Consider the following 16,148-nt stretch of genomic DNA (forward strand, 5'->3'; position numbering starts at 1 on the left):
TGCCAGAGTGACTTTGGGCTATCAGCTCCCTAAACTTTCAAAATACTTAGAAATATCACTCTGTGCAACCAGAGACATGCAGTGAGGCTGCACAGAGTAAGAATCTATAGTACAGAGTGAGGGCTTTGGGCAAAGTCCAATTCCTATATATCTCTTTTGGCTTCTTGCCAGCAAGTGGGTTTGAGATACGTTAAAGGTGCTTTTAAAAAGTTAATATCAGGAAACTCAGTTATGAGGTCAATCAGTACTGTAACTCCCAGCAGCCTCCACAAGCACAGGACAATTGAGGAATATCAGGTTAATGATTATTACCATTCAGGCTGAACAACTGGCTAACGATAATTTCGTGCAATTTGGACCAATTTCAAAAGAATCAGCATCAGTGAGACCTTCTTGTACGGGTTAACAGTTCTCTCCACTACAGTTCCATGGGCAGCGCGAACGAGAAGAAGGACAGAATGGAATGCTTGTCGAAAAGAGAGCGCGAACAGCCCCCATCTATAAAGGAATCGTCTTCTCGTGTTCGGTGCACAAGGCCTATCAAAGTGCCTGTCAACCAAATGGTGACACCATGAAATTTCACTGCAGCAAAGAACACTCAAAGGGTGGCTCCGCTGAAATATACCCTACCAGCATCTGTATTGTCCTTACGTGGTCCGCCCCATCCACAGTACTAACCCAGAAGCTGCATCACTGTTTAGCTCCAAGATCCATACAGGAGCTGGTACCTTCCAAGGGTGTTCAGTCCACACAAAGGTCCCCCCCACGCCTGCTAAAAGTACAAAGTTCAAATTCACATTCACTACTCGTGCCAAGAGAACAATTGTGTTTTTGTTGTTTCTGTTTTTGTTTTTGAGTACTAGCAAGGTTTTCTTAAACCATTAGTGCCACAGCACCTTAATGGCAAGTTAGAAAACAAATTAAATCCAAATTTGCTTCTTGTTATATAATCCTCTCAAAAATGCTTAACTAGGTTCAGCAATAGGTTGTCTGAGCGACAAGGGATAGTAGAATTCCAGCTCTACCCGAGCTATTATTTTATTCCACCAGTGATCCTACTGAGTTAAGTGGGATTGTAGTCCCTTGCAAACATGCATTGGATTGGCATCACAACAAGTGACTGTTATCAGTGACTTTCCTCTAACACAATTACCACTGAAGCTACCCTCCTCAGAAAACAGTATGTAATATTACAAAGCCCATGGTTCAACACCCTCATTGGTTCAAGTTAACCAGCCACCTCTCAATCCTGTTTGTGTTTGGTCGCAGCTGTCAGCTTTGGGCTGATGGGGAAGAACAATTCTAGGTAACATAGATCCAACATCTTGCCACTTCTGTCTGCGTCACTTTAAAAGGTGTATAGCCGCTTTCCAATGTCAAGTAGATACATCTTTTATGTTTTGAAATCAGCCAATGTTTTAAGCGCGACCCATTAATACTTACGATGTGGCAGCAGGGAAAAAAATACAACTTGACAGTTTCAGATAGAAGAGTACAGTGACCATCTTTTCACTTGTCTGTTTCCCTTCCTGGCTTCTCGTTGATAAAGTTTTCACAAAAATATCTACATTAAGAATCACTTTGGCAGTAGGTTCCCTTGTCTACTGCCATGTATTAGCTCCACCAAACAAGACACGTTGATATCGCAATACATGTCCAGACTTTATTAAGACCTCTTCCTCGGTAGAAACCACACAACATACACCGGGAAAGTGAACTCCAGCGACTATTGAGTTATCCCACAAAGGCCTCCAAATGTGGACATCATGCCAGCAAATTGGGTCATGTAATATTATGGGATCGAATACGCAGATCCTAGTTGTTGTTGTTTTTCTTTCTTGACTTGACTGTGAACTCCGGGCATAAAGCACAGGTGATCCTCTGAGTGCCAATTAAAGCGAAGCAGAATCCAGTGCCTGAATTGCAGTGCAACATAAGAAGCGTCAGCATCAGCAGCAGGGATTCAGATAGGATACCAAGTGCAGCTAGCACACTCTTCTTCTACAGTGGTTCTTCGTTCAGGGGCAACCTATATGCAACAGCTAATGGCATGTATGCAACCAACCCTCAAGACCCCAAAAATTTTTCTATTTAGAGGAGCCCCTTCTGACAAAGGGTACAAAGAATGACGGAATTAAGAAAAGAGGAACAATGGCATGTCCCTCTGATCGGGTCAGCCACCAGATCCACAGTCTAGTGCAGTCTTTCCATGTCCATTTTGGCTCCTTCAGGTCCTATTGTAGAAGACTTCAAGCTTTCCAGACTTCCCAAGCCATTTTGACTTAAGTTCAGGATTCATGGAAGGTGAAGTTCCAGAACCGCTGCGAACTAAAGCTTCGGGAACCACTGGTCGCTGGATTCCCACGCCTACATTCATGGCTATTTACCATGTTCTTGCAGCAACAGCAGGTTGCTTGAAACAGTGGCAGAGGAAGAAGCGCCGTGAGGATAATTTTACTTAAGCCACTGCCCAAAACAACTAAGGCAACAGATTGTCAGAGACTGTGGTGAATGTTTGTTTGAGCGGTGTCCAGAATGTCCTTCTCAGCTTCTGATTGAGAGTTCCTGCGCATGGCGGGGGTTGGACTGGATGGGCCCTTGTGGTCTTTGCCAACCTCTATGATTCTCATAGTGCGTTTACAGTCATAAAAAATACTAATAAAATTTTTATTTTATATGCCCGCCCTTCCGCCGATCAGGGCGGTCACAACATAATAAAAATACAAAACAGTTCCACTAAACCAACAGTATTTAAAACAACACCCAACAGTCAAGCCCCAAAGCCCACCTCTTGGCCACGAGACAGAGAGTGAGGGAGGCCCACAGATATTTACTCGGGGAATATGCCTGTGGAAATAGGGAAGGTTTTGAGGCGGCGTCCTTCCTAAATTGGGCCAGGGTGGTGGACAAGCGGCGCTCTGTGGGCAGCGCATTCCAACGGGCTGGGGCAGCTATCGGAGACCGACCTCCGAGTAGTGGAGGCCCAACCCGCCCTAGGCACCTTCAGTAGTGTGCCCAGACGTTCTGGATGTGCGAGGCGGAATGTATGGGGAGAGGCGGCCTTTAGGTATCCTGGGCCCAAGCCCATTTATGGGCTTTATAGGTACTTACCAATACTTATATTGAGCTCGGAAGCTACGGGCAGCCAATGACGATCTTTTAAAACTGGTGTTATTATATTGCTCGTCCCTGGACGCACCCAGTGACCAGCCGGCTGCCATATTTTGCCACTATCCATGCAGCTTCCGAGTTTGGTTTAAGGGGTTGCCCCAGTAGATTACGTTTGCAGAAATCCAGTTCGAAGTTACCAGAGAATGTACAACAGTTTCTAGTCCCTATGGCCAGGTATGGGCCGCAGCTGGCGAATCACGCCTAAGCTGGATAAACAGTGCTCTGACCGTCGCATTCACCTGCGCAGTTTTCCGGTGGAAGCGACGAGTCAAGACGCCCACAGACTGCGGAGGGAGTCCTTCACAGGGAGCGTGACCCCGTTCAAGGAAAGGTCGGAACCCAACGCCATTCCGGACCAGGGGAAACTATCCACTAGTTTAACTACGTTTTCTATGGATTCAATTTGAGTCGGTTTTCCTCATCCAGCCATACTGACTCCAGACAGGCCACGAGAGGAGAGACGCCATCCCCCGTCACTGCATCAGTCGGGACATAGAGAAAATAATTTGGGTGTCCTCAGAGTACTGTACCCCCGAGGGCCCCATGTCTCCGGATGATCTTCCCAGTGGTCAAGTAAATGTTAAATAGCATGGGAGACAGAATTGCCCCTTGAGGCCCCCCGTTTTAGTTTTTACGGGGCTCTATAAGCGCACCAGTCTCCCAGGCTGCACCATTGGGACCCTCCCCGAGAGGTAGGAACGGAACCACTGGAGAACAGTGCCCCCGATTCCCACCTCTGCGAGTTGCGCCCCAGAAAGGCACCAGGGTTCTATGGTATCGAAAGCCGCTTGAGCTGTCCCAGAGCACCAACCGGGACACGCTTTCCCCTGTCGGATGCCCAGGGACGGAGGTCATCGACCCAGGCGACATGGCGTCTCAACCCCGTAAACACGCCCGAGCCAGTTTGGGAAATGGGTCCCGATAATCCGTTTCATCCAAGACGCCTTGAAGCTGATCGCAACGCCCTCTCGATCACCTTTCCCAAAAAATGGTTTTGGGTAGCAGCGAACAGGCCGATAATTATTATGTACCCAGGGGGTTCAGGGCGGTGCTTTTTTAGGGATCGGTTTACTTAGGCCAATTTAGATACGATGGAAAATAGCCCATCCTTAAAGAGTATAATTATCCGCGTCACAAAGATGTTCCCGCCGGCCCCCCTGGGCCGCTAACACGAGGGGACCAGGGATAAAGGCGGCAGGTGTTTTCCGAACACTTCAGGATCTTTACAAATCCTCGGTTACTCACAACTCAACTGATCCAGTTTAAATAGTCTGGAGGCTCTGGCCACTTCTACCCTAGGGGTTCTGCTAAACGCGTCGCGTTCAGGGACCTTCGCTATACGAGAGGTTTTCTCCGCAAAAAAAGTCGTTATTTAAACCAGTCACAGCAGCCTTAGACGGTTCAAGGATCTGGTCCGGGCGGGAGGGAGCTGAGTTGAGCTCCCTGACCACCTGAACAACCTGCGGACGCGACTTCAGCGGACGCAATACGTAGACACATCGAACGAATTCTTTTGTTGCTCGTATTGACTTCCGTTAGTCCTCTAAAAAGTTGGTCAGGCCGAGAGTACTTGTGTCTAAGACAAAAGGTGTTTCCGCCAACGGTACTTATAGCCGTCCGCAGAACCCGATTCATCGCCGGAGATCTTCCGTTATCTACCAGGGCTTACGTTTGGAAGAGGCCTGAGCGTCGTTGGGCGCGATCCTGTGTATAGCCTGGAAAGGCCGGGTTTATTCCAGATACCGGTGGAGGGCAATCAACAGAGTCGCCGGTCTCATTTCCAACCGTGAGCCCCTTACGGCTTATCGGGAACCTCTAGGTTCCATCAGCCTTCGAGGGTTGGACCATCCTAAAGGTCCACCACACCCGGGGGGGATCTGTGGTGAGGCCTTGATTTTTCACCCTCTAACAGGCCATGATCCGTCAATGACCGGGGGGAAACCTTAACTATTTCACCCACGGATTCTCCGCCATCCGAACAGAAGACCAAACGAGAGTATTACCGCACAACTGCGTGGGAATGAAACGGTATAAGATGGGGGAATGCCCATGGCGCCATGGTCTCAAGAATTCCCCCCGGGGATCCGCCACCGGTGGAAATGGTGTCCGTGAGGGAGATGTTGAAAGTCGCCCAGGACAAGAGACTGGGCGGTCTCCTCCAACATCAGCTCAGCGACCAGCTGTGCAGTCGTTAAGGGAGTCCGTAATGCACGGGGTGGCCGTTACACTAACGAATCCCTAGGACTGTCCTAGCCTTTTAGGGTCAAGTTAAAAAATACATCGATATAGGAGGTTCTGTCGGATGTGGTTCCTGATGAGGGACACGGTGTCCTAGTACCAGGCCACACACCCCCCCGCCCACTACCGCGCTGGTCTTCACCGAGCACCCAGCTGGCCGGGCCTTGAGGCACACACAGCTCCCCACTTTCAGGCCCCAGCCAGGTCTCGGTTAATGCAAGCCAGGTCGCCACTTCGCGTCTCCAGTTCTCTATGTCTCCGACTGATGCATTGGACTGGGGATGGCGTTCCCCTCTCGTGGCCTGTCTGGAGTCCAAGTAGCAGGGCTGGATGAGGGAAAAACCGACTCAAATTGAATCCAGAGACAACGGAGGTATAGGGTACTAGTGATAGGTTCCCCTGGTCCAGGAATGGCGGTGGTTCCATCTGTTCCTGAACGGGGGTCCGTTCCCTGTGAAGGATCCGTTGCGCAGTCTGGGGGTGCTTCTTGACTCGTCGCTTCACTGACTGCTCGTTGAATGCGACGGTCAATAGCACTTGTTATCAGCTTAGGCTGATTCGCCAGCTGCGCCCATACCTGGCCCAGCGGGACCTAGCAAATGTTGTAAATGCTCTGGTAACTTCGAGACTGGATTTCTGCACCGTACTCTACAATGGGGCACCCCTTATACCAAACTCGGACCGCGCCAAATAGTGCACAATATGGCAGCCCGGTTGGTTCACTGGTGCGTCAAGGACCAGCCATATCACACCAGTTTTAAACGATTCTTCATGGCTGCCCATTCGCTTCCGAGCTCAATATAAGGTGTTGGGTAATACCTATAAAGCCATAAATGGCTTGGGCCAGGATACCTAAAGGACGCCTCTCCCCATACATTCCCGCCTCGCACCTCAGAACGCTGGGCAGCAGCTACGAAGGTTGCCTAGGGCAGTTTGGGCCTCCACTACTCGGAGTCGTTCTCCATAGATGGCCCAGCCCTTTGGAATGCGCTGCCCACAGGCGTCCGCTCGTCCCCCACCCTGGCCCAATTTAGAAGGACCTCAAAACCTTCTATTCCAACATGCAATTCCCCGAGTCAATATCCTGTGGGGAGCCTCCCTCCTCTCTTCGTGTCCAAGAGGTTGGCTTTTGGGCTTTACTGTTGGTTTGTTTTTCAATATGTTTTTATGGAATTGTTTGAACTTTACTTATGTTTGTGAGACGTCCTGATCGGAGGAAGGGCGCAGATGGCCTTTATACATAAAAATTTATTATTATTTATTATTAGATCCTGGAGGATGGGGTCTTATTGTAACCGACTGGCCTTTGCACAGGGAGGCAGCGATCAGGGTTTGTGCACCCGGTTGGAGTGACCCTCAGTCCTTCAGGCTGGGAGGGGGACAGGCCGGCGATATAGATAGCTGCATCGACACCGCCTCCCTGGGAACGCAAGTCATTCTCCCACCCGACTACCCCCTGCCCCACACAACCTCGATCAGCGCTCCGGCCCGCCGAGGTGTGGTGTTTTATCCCCGGCCCAGGCAATCCACCGATCCCTATCCTCCCCCCACCCCTCTATGGCCATGAAGGAGCAGAGGTTCAGCACTACAGGATCCTCCGCTCCCCCAGCGGCCAACCAAGGCCTCCCACCCACAACAGCTGCGCAACTGCGCAGGTACACAGCCGTGGGGGGTGCTCCTAGTCCGTGGAGGCATCCCGGGGCGGTGAGCAGCTGCGCACCTCCGATACCACTGGGAGGAGGCCGCCGGCCAGAAGTCAGTTCCCTGGCAGCGGGGCGGCGGTGTGTGTGGTCCGGGTGGATGGCGGAAGGGGGCGTGTCGGGAGGGTCAGGTTATCCCCGGCTTTTTTCCCCGCCGCTCTCACCCTGGCGGGGCTCCTCCCCAAACTTTCCCCCCAGTGGTCCTTAAAGTTGCCCCGCACGCCCAAAGGCCGCACGCTAAGGCCAGTGGGCACAAGGGTCCCAGAGGAGTTCCGCGGGGGTGCGTGTTCCGAAGCACACCCCCTTTCCCTAGCTACGCTGCATCCTCTGTCTCTGCCTTGAGTCACACTGGTTGAGGGGAGGGAGCTAGCTGTGGATCTGGCTCTGTCTTCAGGCTGGAGTGGTCTCTGGATGGGAGAGTGTTTGGGGGGGGTATTAAAGTCTAACCCAAAGCCACACCCTCCTCAGCTGCTGCTGCTGCCTCTGCCCGCATTGCGTCCCAATGGGTGAGGGAAGCAGTGCTGGCCTGGCTTCTGGTTCAGGGCTGGAGTGGGTCTTCCTGGAGGGAGTGTTTGGGGAGAGGGTTGTTAAATGTCTCACCCAAAGCACCACCTTCCTCAGCCTGCTGCTGCTGTCCTGCCTCTGTCGTGAGTCCAATGGGGAGGGGAAGCTAGCTGCGGCTCTGGCTTCAGGTGGGCGTGGTCTTCCTGGAGGAGGTTTGGGGCAGGGTTATAACAATACTGTCTCACCCAAAGCCACACCCTTTCCTCAGCTGCTGCTGGCTGCATCTGCCTCTGCCTTGAGTCCCATGTTGCGGGGAGCTAGCTGCTGCTCTGGCTTCTGGCTTCAGGGCGGTGGTCTTCCTGGATGGAGTGTTTGGGAGTGTTATCAATGTCTCACCAAAAGCCACACCCCTTCCTCGCTGCTGCTGCTTGCCTCTGCCTCTGTCTTGAGTCCCAATGGTTGAGGGGAAGTAGCTGCCTGGCTTCTGGCTTCAGGCTGGAGTGGTCTTCCTGGAGGGAGGTTTTTGGGGGCGGGTCATAAATTGTCTCACCCAAGCCACACCCACTTCCTCAGCTGCTGTGCTGCCTTGGCCTCTGCCTGTCCCAATGTGAGGGGGACGCTAGCTGCTGGCTCTGGCTTCCTTCGGTTTCAGGGCTGGAGTGGTCTTCCTGGAGGGAGTGTTTTGCGGGAGGGTTATCAATGTCTCACCCCAAGCCACACCCCTTTCCTCAGCGCTGCTGCTGCCTCTGCCCTCTGCCTCTGCCTTGAGTCCCAATGGTGAGGGGAAGCTAGTGCTGGCTCTGGATTCAGGGCGGGAGTGGTCTTCTGGACGGCGTGGTTTGGGGAGGGTATAAATGTCTCACCCAACGCCACACCCCTTTCCGAAGCTGCTGCTGCTGCCTCTGCCTCTGCCTCTGCCTTGCGTCCCAGGTGAGGGGAGGAGCTGCTCTGGCTATGGCTTCAGGGCTGAGTGGTCTTCCTGGCGGATTGGTTTGGGGAGGGTCTAAATGTCTCCCCAAAGCCACACCCCCTTCCTCAGCTGTGCTGCTGCCTCTGCCTCTGCCTTGAGTCCCAATGGTGCGGGGAAGCTAGCTGCTGGGGCTCTGGCTCTGGCCTCAGGGCTGGAGTGGGTCTTCCTGGCAGGGGCGTGTTTGGGGAGGGTATAAACGTACACCCAAAGCCACACCCCTTCCTCAGTGCCTTGTGATTGCTGCCTCTGCTCTGCCTTGAGTCCAATGGTGCGGGGGACGCAGATGCTGGCTCTGGCTTATGGCTTCAGGGCTGGAGTGGTCTACAGACCGCCCCACAAGCCTCAGGTACATGCTCCCTAACCCTGAATATGTGCCATTGTTCCTCCAACAATGGATGTACACAGGTGCCGCCAATTATGTCCTTCATTGGCCGCGTTCCAAACGGCACAGTGCATGTGTGATGTTTCGCGCTGCCCCAGGTTTGTTACGGCAACCTGGGGCCTGCAGCGGCAAAGGAAGCTCCGAACCGGAGATCCTTTCTGGTGCGAGACTAGTACGCAGCACAAAAACCGCTGTGGGAACGAAGCCAGGGCTCTGGCTGCCGGGGTGTCCAGGGCATGAAGCCCAAGGTCAACCCATTTTCCAGGCCTAGGGGAAGTGGCCTTTTGCCGCTTCCCTTGTCGCCTGGAAAAAGTGCCGATAGGGGACATCTGGGCTGCCGGTATGCTGCCTGGCCCCAATCCTCCAAGTAAGGGGCGCGGTGTGGACCCACCCTTTTCACAGTCTGTGGGCCTATGATCCAACAAATAAGTGCCAATGCAAATGTAATGGATTCGGTTTGCCATGTTATAAGCTCAATTATATTCGGACTGTAATAAGAGTACCAACAGGGTTCTTCATTATTCAGGAAAAGTAGCCTCAGGTCTACAAAATCTCATGCTACCATCTATTTCTTCAATTAAGACTTTACTGCAGAGAAAAAGAAGCGGAAAGAAAATCCAAAGAGCAGGGCTTTCTCTGCCTGGGCCCGGCTTTGACTATTGTCTCCTTTCGGGAAGAGAATGGAAGGAAGTGGACGTGACAGGAGGAGAAAGCCGTACTTCCAATCTGCTTTGCATTTCTTTTCCTATGTAGTCAAAGTCCATCGTCTCAAAGTGCTACAAGATCTCTTTGCATTTACTTACAAGTCCATTTATTTTTTTAACTATAATATCTAAGTTAAAAGATATTAAATCTATTACAGTGGCCCTCATTTTTCGGCTTGACTTTTTTGGATTTGATCATTGTGGTTTTGCTTAATATTTTCCCTCTAGAAATCTCTAGCTCCACCAGTGCGCTCTGCCAGAAGTTGCCCCACAAGCATTCGTAGGTCCTCACGAACTGTCAAAGGCATTTGTAGGTCTCCGGAACGATTTTGATCAAAATCTAGAGATTATTGGACCATTACAGTTGCAGAGAGGTGTTACTTAGGCTAAAACGAATAGTGGTTTTGTGTGTTGTGTGTTGGTGTGGGTTTTTCCACATTAACCCGTAGTCCTCCTCATAACCCCCATGAATGTGGAGGGACCACTGTAGTTATACTTGGGTGGAGAAAAAACTCAGCAGCTTGACAGTTCCTTAACACACAGCAGGTACAACACAACACCCACAAACACACACACTGCTCCAAACCATATACAAGTTATCACCACACGGTTATAAGACCTGGCCATGTTCATTTAACTGCTTTACGCCACACTGCTCTATATATCTGTACCTCTTTTGAAAACCATTGTGAAACCTACTAGCTTGTCCAACATCATCACCTCAGCGGTATCGTCACACAGATACAGCATGAAAGATTGCTATGATGTTTGTTGACTTTCCAGGTACTTTCTCGGTGCCATTCAAAGGGTATGTTCTCCCTCAAGGGTTTTTGGGTCCTATATCTAGAGGACATAACTATTACAGATTAAACCTGCTTTTGCATGCTTCAGTCATTGGGAAAGGAACCTACCCAAAAACAAACAACATGCTTACTTTAAATATGACTGTAAAGATTATTTCTGCTTCACTTTCTAGTAAAAAATGTTGCAGCACCACCAGCACCGTTGGCTTTTACATTCAAAATTCTCCCTCTACTAATAGACTAAAAAGGAAAAACTTAAACTCTAATTTGTGGCCTGTTACAGACAGCCAATAATAAAGCTGCTTCGAGTCCACAGTGGAGGCATGGTGTTTCACTGATGCATTGCGTCCAAGAGTCCAGAAGCCACACCAAAGCCTGCTTCCAGTTCCTTTGGAGCGTGGCTTTGGTGCGACTTCTGGACTCTTAGGATACATGCATCATTGAAACACCATACCTCCACTGTGACTCGAAGCAGCTTTATTTTGGCTGTCTGTAACAGGCCTGTGTCACTTTAACTCTCCCCCCTCATTTGCAGCACAGGCATAGATTTAATAAAAACTAGCTGAAAGGTGAAGTTTAAACCTCCCCATCCATGTGCTTGCTTGTTTTCAATATTTTATCCCATTCTCTCTCTTATCAAATCTCCAATTAAATTCTCTTTGTCCCTCTTTAATTTCCATAGTTATAGGACTGTGGTCTGAAATTAGTCCAGGGAGTATATCTAATTTGCCAATTTTTGGAAGTAATGACGAAGAGGTCAGAAACATGTCAATTCTAGACCAAGATCTATGACTGTCAGAATAATATGTGTAGTCTTTTTCTGTTCCAGATTTTTCTCTTCAAATATCCATTAAAACCAATATATTTTTCATTTCAAAAAAAGATTTAGGAAGTTTACCTTGATTCTTTTTAAACACCCCCCCCCCCCCCCCCGATTTCCTATCTTGCAATGGATCTATTACTCCATTACAGTCTCCTAACATAATAATGTTGGCATAATCATATTGTAGTACAGGGTTTTTTTTCCAGATTTTTGGGGGAAATTCTTTGTTTTCTGTTGGTGCACAGACCCCTACCATTAAAATGTTGTCCTGTTGCCATTCCAATTCAATCCCTATATATTGTCCTTTTGGGGGGAGGGTGGTTTCGGGCTATGTGGCCAAGTTCTAGAAGAGTTTCTTCCTGACATTTCGCCAGCATCTGTGGCTGGCATCTTCAGAGAATGCTTGCCTGGAAAAAGGTGTGTGTGTGTGTGTGTGTGTGTGTACGTACACACACATACTGTGTGAGCCTGGGAATGCAGGAATGATTTGCATGTGTATTGTTCTGTGTTGATGGCAGGCCTCAGGCTGGGAGCCTAATGCAAAAGAGGATTAGTGCCTGCTAATTGGTGATCATTATTTCCTGGGCAAGCCCCTGACTCTGAGTGGTTTCCCATTTGCATTTGCTGAGTCTTTCTTTTGCTATTCCTCAGGATTGGTAGCCAAATTTTGTTCACTTTAAAGATTTGTTCTTTCCGGTTGAAATTGCTCGCGGGGGAAGAAGGTTCCAGGAGTGAGGGGCAGCGAGTGAAAAGGGGCGAATTCGAGATGGGGCAGAGGAAATCATGGGCTGGGACAGCAGACCTCGACTATCAGAACGGAGGGCCCTAGTGGGAAGGTGAGGAGAAAGAAGGTCTGATAAGTAAGGGGGGTCCAGCCATGGAGGGCTTTAAACATCGACAGCAGGAGCTTATACTGAATGCGGAAAGGGAGGGGACCAGTGAGGGATGCCAACACAGGAGATGTGGTCAGAGCGGTGGGTGGATGTGATAATGCATGCAGCTGAATGCTGGACAGAAATAAAGGACAGAGGTGAGAAAGAGGAAGCACCCAGGAGGACATTACAGTAATCAAGTCGTTAGATCACTAGGGCTGTACCAGGATCTTGACAGAAGAGCGGAGAGATATGGTCGGATTTTGGCAATATTGTACAAAAGATTCCAGCCTTGGTTGTGGTCTGGATCTGAGGGATTCACGACAGAGAAGAGTCAAAGAAAAGCCAAGACTGCGGGCTTGCTGGACTGGTTGAATGGAAATGTTGTCCACAGAGACAGAAAAGGAGTGTTGAAGGGTGGGTTTAGGGGAAAGACAAGAAGCTCCGTCTGGACATGTTGAGCTTCAAACGCCGATAGCCATCCACTGCGAGACAGCTGTGAGGCAGACGAGACTTGCTGTTCAAGCCTTGGAGAAGGTCCGGGTGGAAAGATACAACTGGGTGTCATCGGCATACAGGTGGTAGGAAAAACCAAAAGAGCTGATGAGTTTACCTAAGGACAGTGTTGTAGAGAGAAAACAGAAGGGGACCCAGGACCGAGCCCTGGGGAACTCCAACAGATAGGGGAACAGGAGAAGAAGTCTGACCGCCAGAACCACTGCAAAAGATTGTCAGACAAATAAGATCTAAACCAGTCGAGAACAGAGTCTGAGAACCAAGGTCAGAGAGTATGTCAACTAGGAGACAGTGATCAACAGTGTCAAAGGCTGCCGACAATCGAGAAGGATGAGAAACAGAGTAAAGGCCATTAGCCTGGCCCGTAAAAGGTCTTCGAGATTCTTAGTGAGAGCTGTCTCTGTAGAATGCCTTGGGCGGAAACCAGACTGAAAGGGATCGAGGATGGAGTTGGCTTCAAGAAACTCAAGACAGCGCGAATAGACAACCTGTTCCAGAACTTTAGAGAGAAAGGGAAGAAGAGAAATCGGGCGATAGCTAGACAAAGAGGAGGGGTCAAGAGAAGGTTTTTTCAGAATTGGGGAAATGAGAGCATGTTTGAAGTCCGAAGGGAAGGAGCCTGTAGAGAGAGAGAGATTGAAGATATGGAGAAGCGAGGGCAGAAGAGAGGGAGCTATAGAAATAAGAAGATGAGTAGGAATTGGATCAAGAGGACAGGTAGCAGGTTTGGAAGAGTTCAGAAGTGTAGATAGTTCATCCAAAGAAGCAGGAGGAAACACAGAAAATTTTTTAGGGGAGGGCGAAAGAAGATTATGAACAGAAGAGGAATCAGGAGGGACTGTCTCAGAGTGAATGGTGGTAATCTTAGAGACGAAATAATTAGCAAAGTCATTAGGAGAGAATGATGAAGAGACAGGAGGAGAGGGAGGTTTAAGCAACGAGTTGAAGATGGAGAACTAACGCTGTGGGCGCCTCTCATTGGCGTAGATCAATGATTTGTAATAAGTTTGTTTAGCCATAGACAGGGCACGTGAGAAGGAAGAAAGAACAAATTTGTAATGAATAAAATCAGCCCACTCTTTGGACTTTCTCCAAAGACGTTCGGCCACTCTAGAGCAGGACTGGAGAAACTTGATGATAGGGGTAAGCTAGGGCTGAGGTCTAGTCTTAGAGGAAGAAGTGCGTACAGAGACAGGGGCAATGCTGTCAAGAGTCAAGGAAAGAGTGGAGTTAAATAAAGACATTGCTGAGTCAGCAGAATCCCCAAGATTTAGGGAAGAGAGAGATGAATCCAGGGTCTGACCAAGATGGTTAGAGTCAACAGATTGAAGGTTACAAAAATGGCGTTGAACAGTATGACGAGAAGGTGGAGTATGAGTAAGAGCAAAGGAGATTAAATGATGGTCAGATAGTGGAAAGTCAAGTGCCAGGTAGTCAGAAATGGCGCAGTTTGCAGCAAGAACCAGGTCAAGACAGTGGCCAAGAGAATGAGTTGAAGAGTTGGAATGTGGATGGATGCCAAAAGAAGCTAGGAGAAAGTTAAAGCGAGATGTTGTAGGGTTATTGGAATCATCAATGTGGATATTAAAGTCACCTAGGATCAAAGTGGGGACTGAATCTGAAAGGAAGAATGTCAGCCATGATTCGAAGTCTGAGAGGAACTTTAGAGCTTCCTTTCATATAATAATAGTTTTAAAAAGTAAGCACATTAAGATAGATTTGTCAGGGTATATGGTAAGAAAAATACAGAGGCCCAGGAAAAGCCATTATTAGTAATGCTGACACTGCAAGGCTCTGTTCTGTTTGGAAAACTGCCAGTTTGACTGTATATTTCCCCCTTCCTTTAGTGCTTTGGGACCCAGATACATTCTGGGAAGTAAACGTTGTAGTGGTAGGGTTCTCCCACCAGCACTCTCTAGGTACACAGCTAGAAAGTTATCTTTTGGTATATACACATACTTTCTACATTGCTAACTCACACAGTGCAGAAATTTGTATTCTTTCTTGATCTAGGAGTAGCTTCAGAAATCAAGATCTCTGTACCAGAAAGGAACCTTTTCTGTGAGAAGGAGGAAGACATCCCAGTCCAGGATCTTTAACAGATATGCTGGACTAAAGAATACATGAAGGCCCTCAGCCCCATCTCAGTGGAAGTAGATGAAAGACCATCTGTTGGACTCCAATTCCAGATGATTTCTGCAGTACAAGATTGAAAAAAAAGTGTGGGGGAAAATCAGCATATGACTAGGGCAAACAACAGGCTAGGCAAGAATGGTGGTGAGACAAAGGAACATACCGGGTGGAGAGAAGGTTGAGGAAGTGAACCATAAGGAGGAACTGAATAGACATTAGGTAGAGTAGACTCCAAGATATATAGCTTCCACAAAGATGACAGTGAAGCAATCTTTTACTTTTGCAGGAGTTCAGTTATTGTTGTGAGTTCAGTGCTGTGAGTCATCTGAGCTCAGATGTGGCTGATCAAAATATTGGCTATTGTAATATCAGATTAAAAGAGAAACCATTACAATTAAACTCATCATCTCACTAACTCCAGGTGTCAATGGAATGCCAGTTGCTGAAAACTTCCGGGTGGAAGAGGTTGCCCTCCTGGATAAAATTGAGGAGGGTCAAGTCAGAGTTCGTGCACTTTATTTGTCTGTGGATCCTTATATGGTAAGTGGATATGACAAGCTTATAATAATCTGTCATTATTATTATTATTATTATTATTATTATTAACCTTTATTTATGAAGCGCTGTAAATTTACACAACGCTGTACATACAATCTTTTTAGTTAGACGGTTCCCTGCCCTCGGGCTTACAATCTAAAAAGACATGACACAGAAGGAGAAGGGAGTGGTGGAGGGAAAGGGTAAGAGGTTCAGCAGTTCCTCTCTACCTCCAAGGCCTGGACCAAGGCAGATGGACTGGAGGGAGGGCTTGGCTTCATAATGGATGGTTAATCATTTTCCAGGGAAAATACATACTCTCAAGTAGGATAATGCATATACAGTACATAGCAGTACAGGAAATGGTTTGATAAACAGACAACAAAAGAACACCAAATAGCAAGTGAGAGCATGGGCAGGCCATTTTTGTATTGAAGGAGGGCTGAAGAAACACAGTTTTTGATATCAGGTCATAGCAGCATATCATCAGTAAACAATGCAGTAAAGTTTTAACTGGGAAAGAATGGGATTCTGTTCTGCATCTATACAGTATATGCTTGCCTGCAACAGTCAAGGTAAATAAGACTTGCATCCAGAATCCCTAACTGAGCATTCATGAACATCAAAACTGAGAGCAAATGGGAAAGAAGATAAGCCTGCCTTATCAGCTACCCCCATAAAAGCACGGTCCTATAAGTTTGGCCACCAAAATTAATATCCTGGGGGAAATGGAGACTGGTGAACGAAAAAGCCATCTTTGGAAGCTTGGAAGAAATTGTCAACTGGTCTCAGGAA

At 48.5% G+C, this 16,148-nt stretch overlaps 1 protein-coding gene across 1 annotated transcript in view; it reads left to right on the forward strand.

The window, feature by feature from the left end:
• LOC121926724 (prostaglandin reductase 2-like) overlaps nucleotides 1–16,148 on the forward strand; it is a 25,139-nt gene that overhangs the window by 8,957 nt on the left and 34 nt on the right. The window contains exon 2 of the mRNA XM_042459943.1: nucleotides 15,238–15,356. Within this exon, the coding sequence (XP_042315877.1) occupies nucleotides 15,238–15,356 (119 nt within the window). The remainder of the gene's footprint in view (nucleotides 1–15,237; nucleotides 15,357–16,148) is intronic.

The sequence above is a fragment of the Sceloporus undulatus genome, chromosome 1 (assembly GCF_019175285.1).
Source record: "Sceloporus undulatus isolate JIND9_A2432 ecotype Alabama chromosome 1, SceUnd_v1.1, whole genome shotgun sequence".
NCBI lineage: Eukaryota > Metazoa > Chordata > Lepidosauria > Squamata > Phrynosomatidae > Sceloporus > Sceloporus undulatus.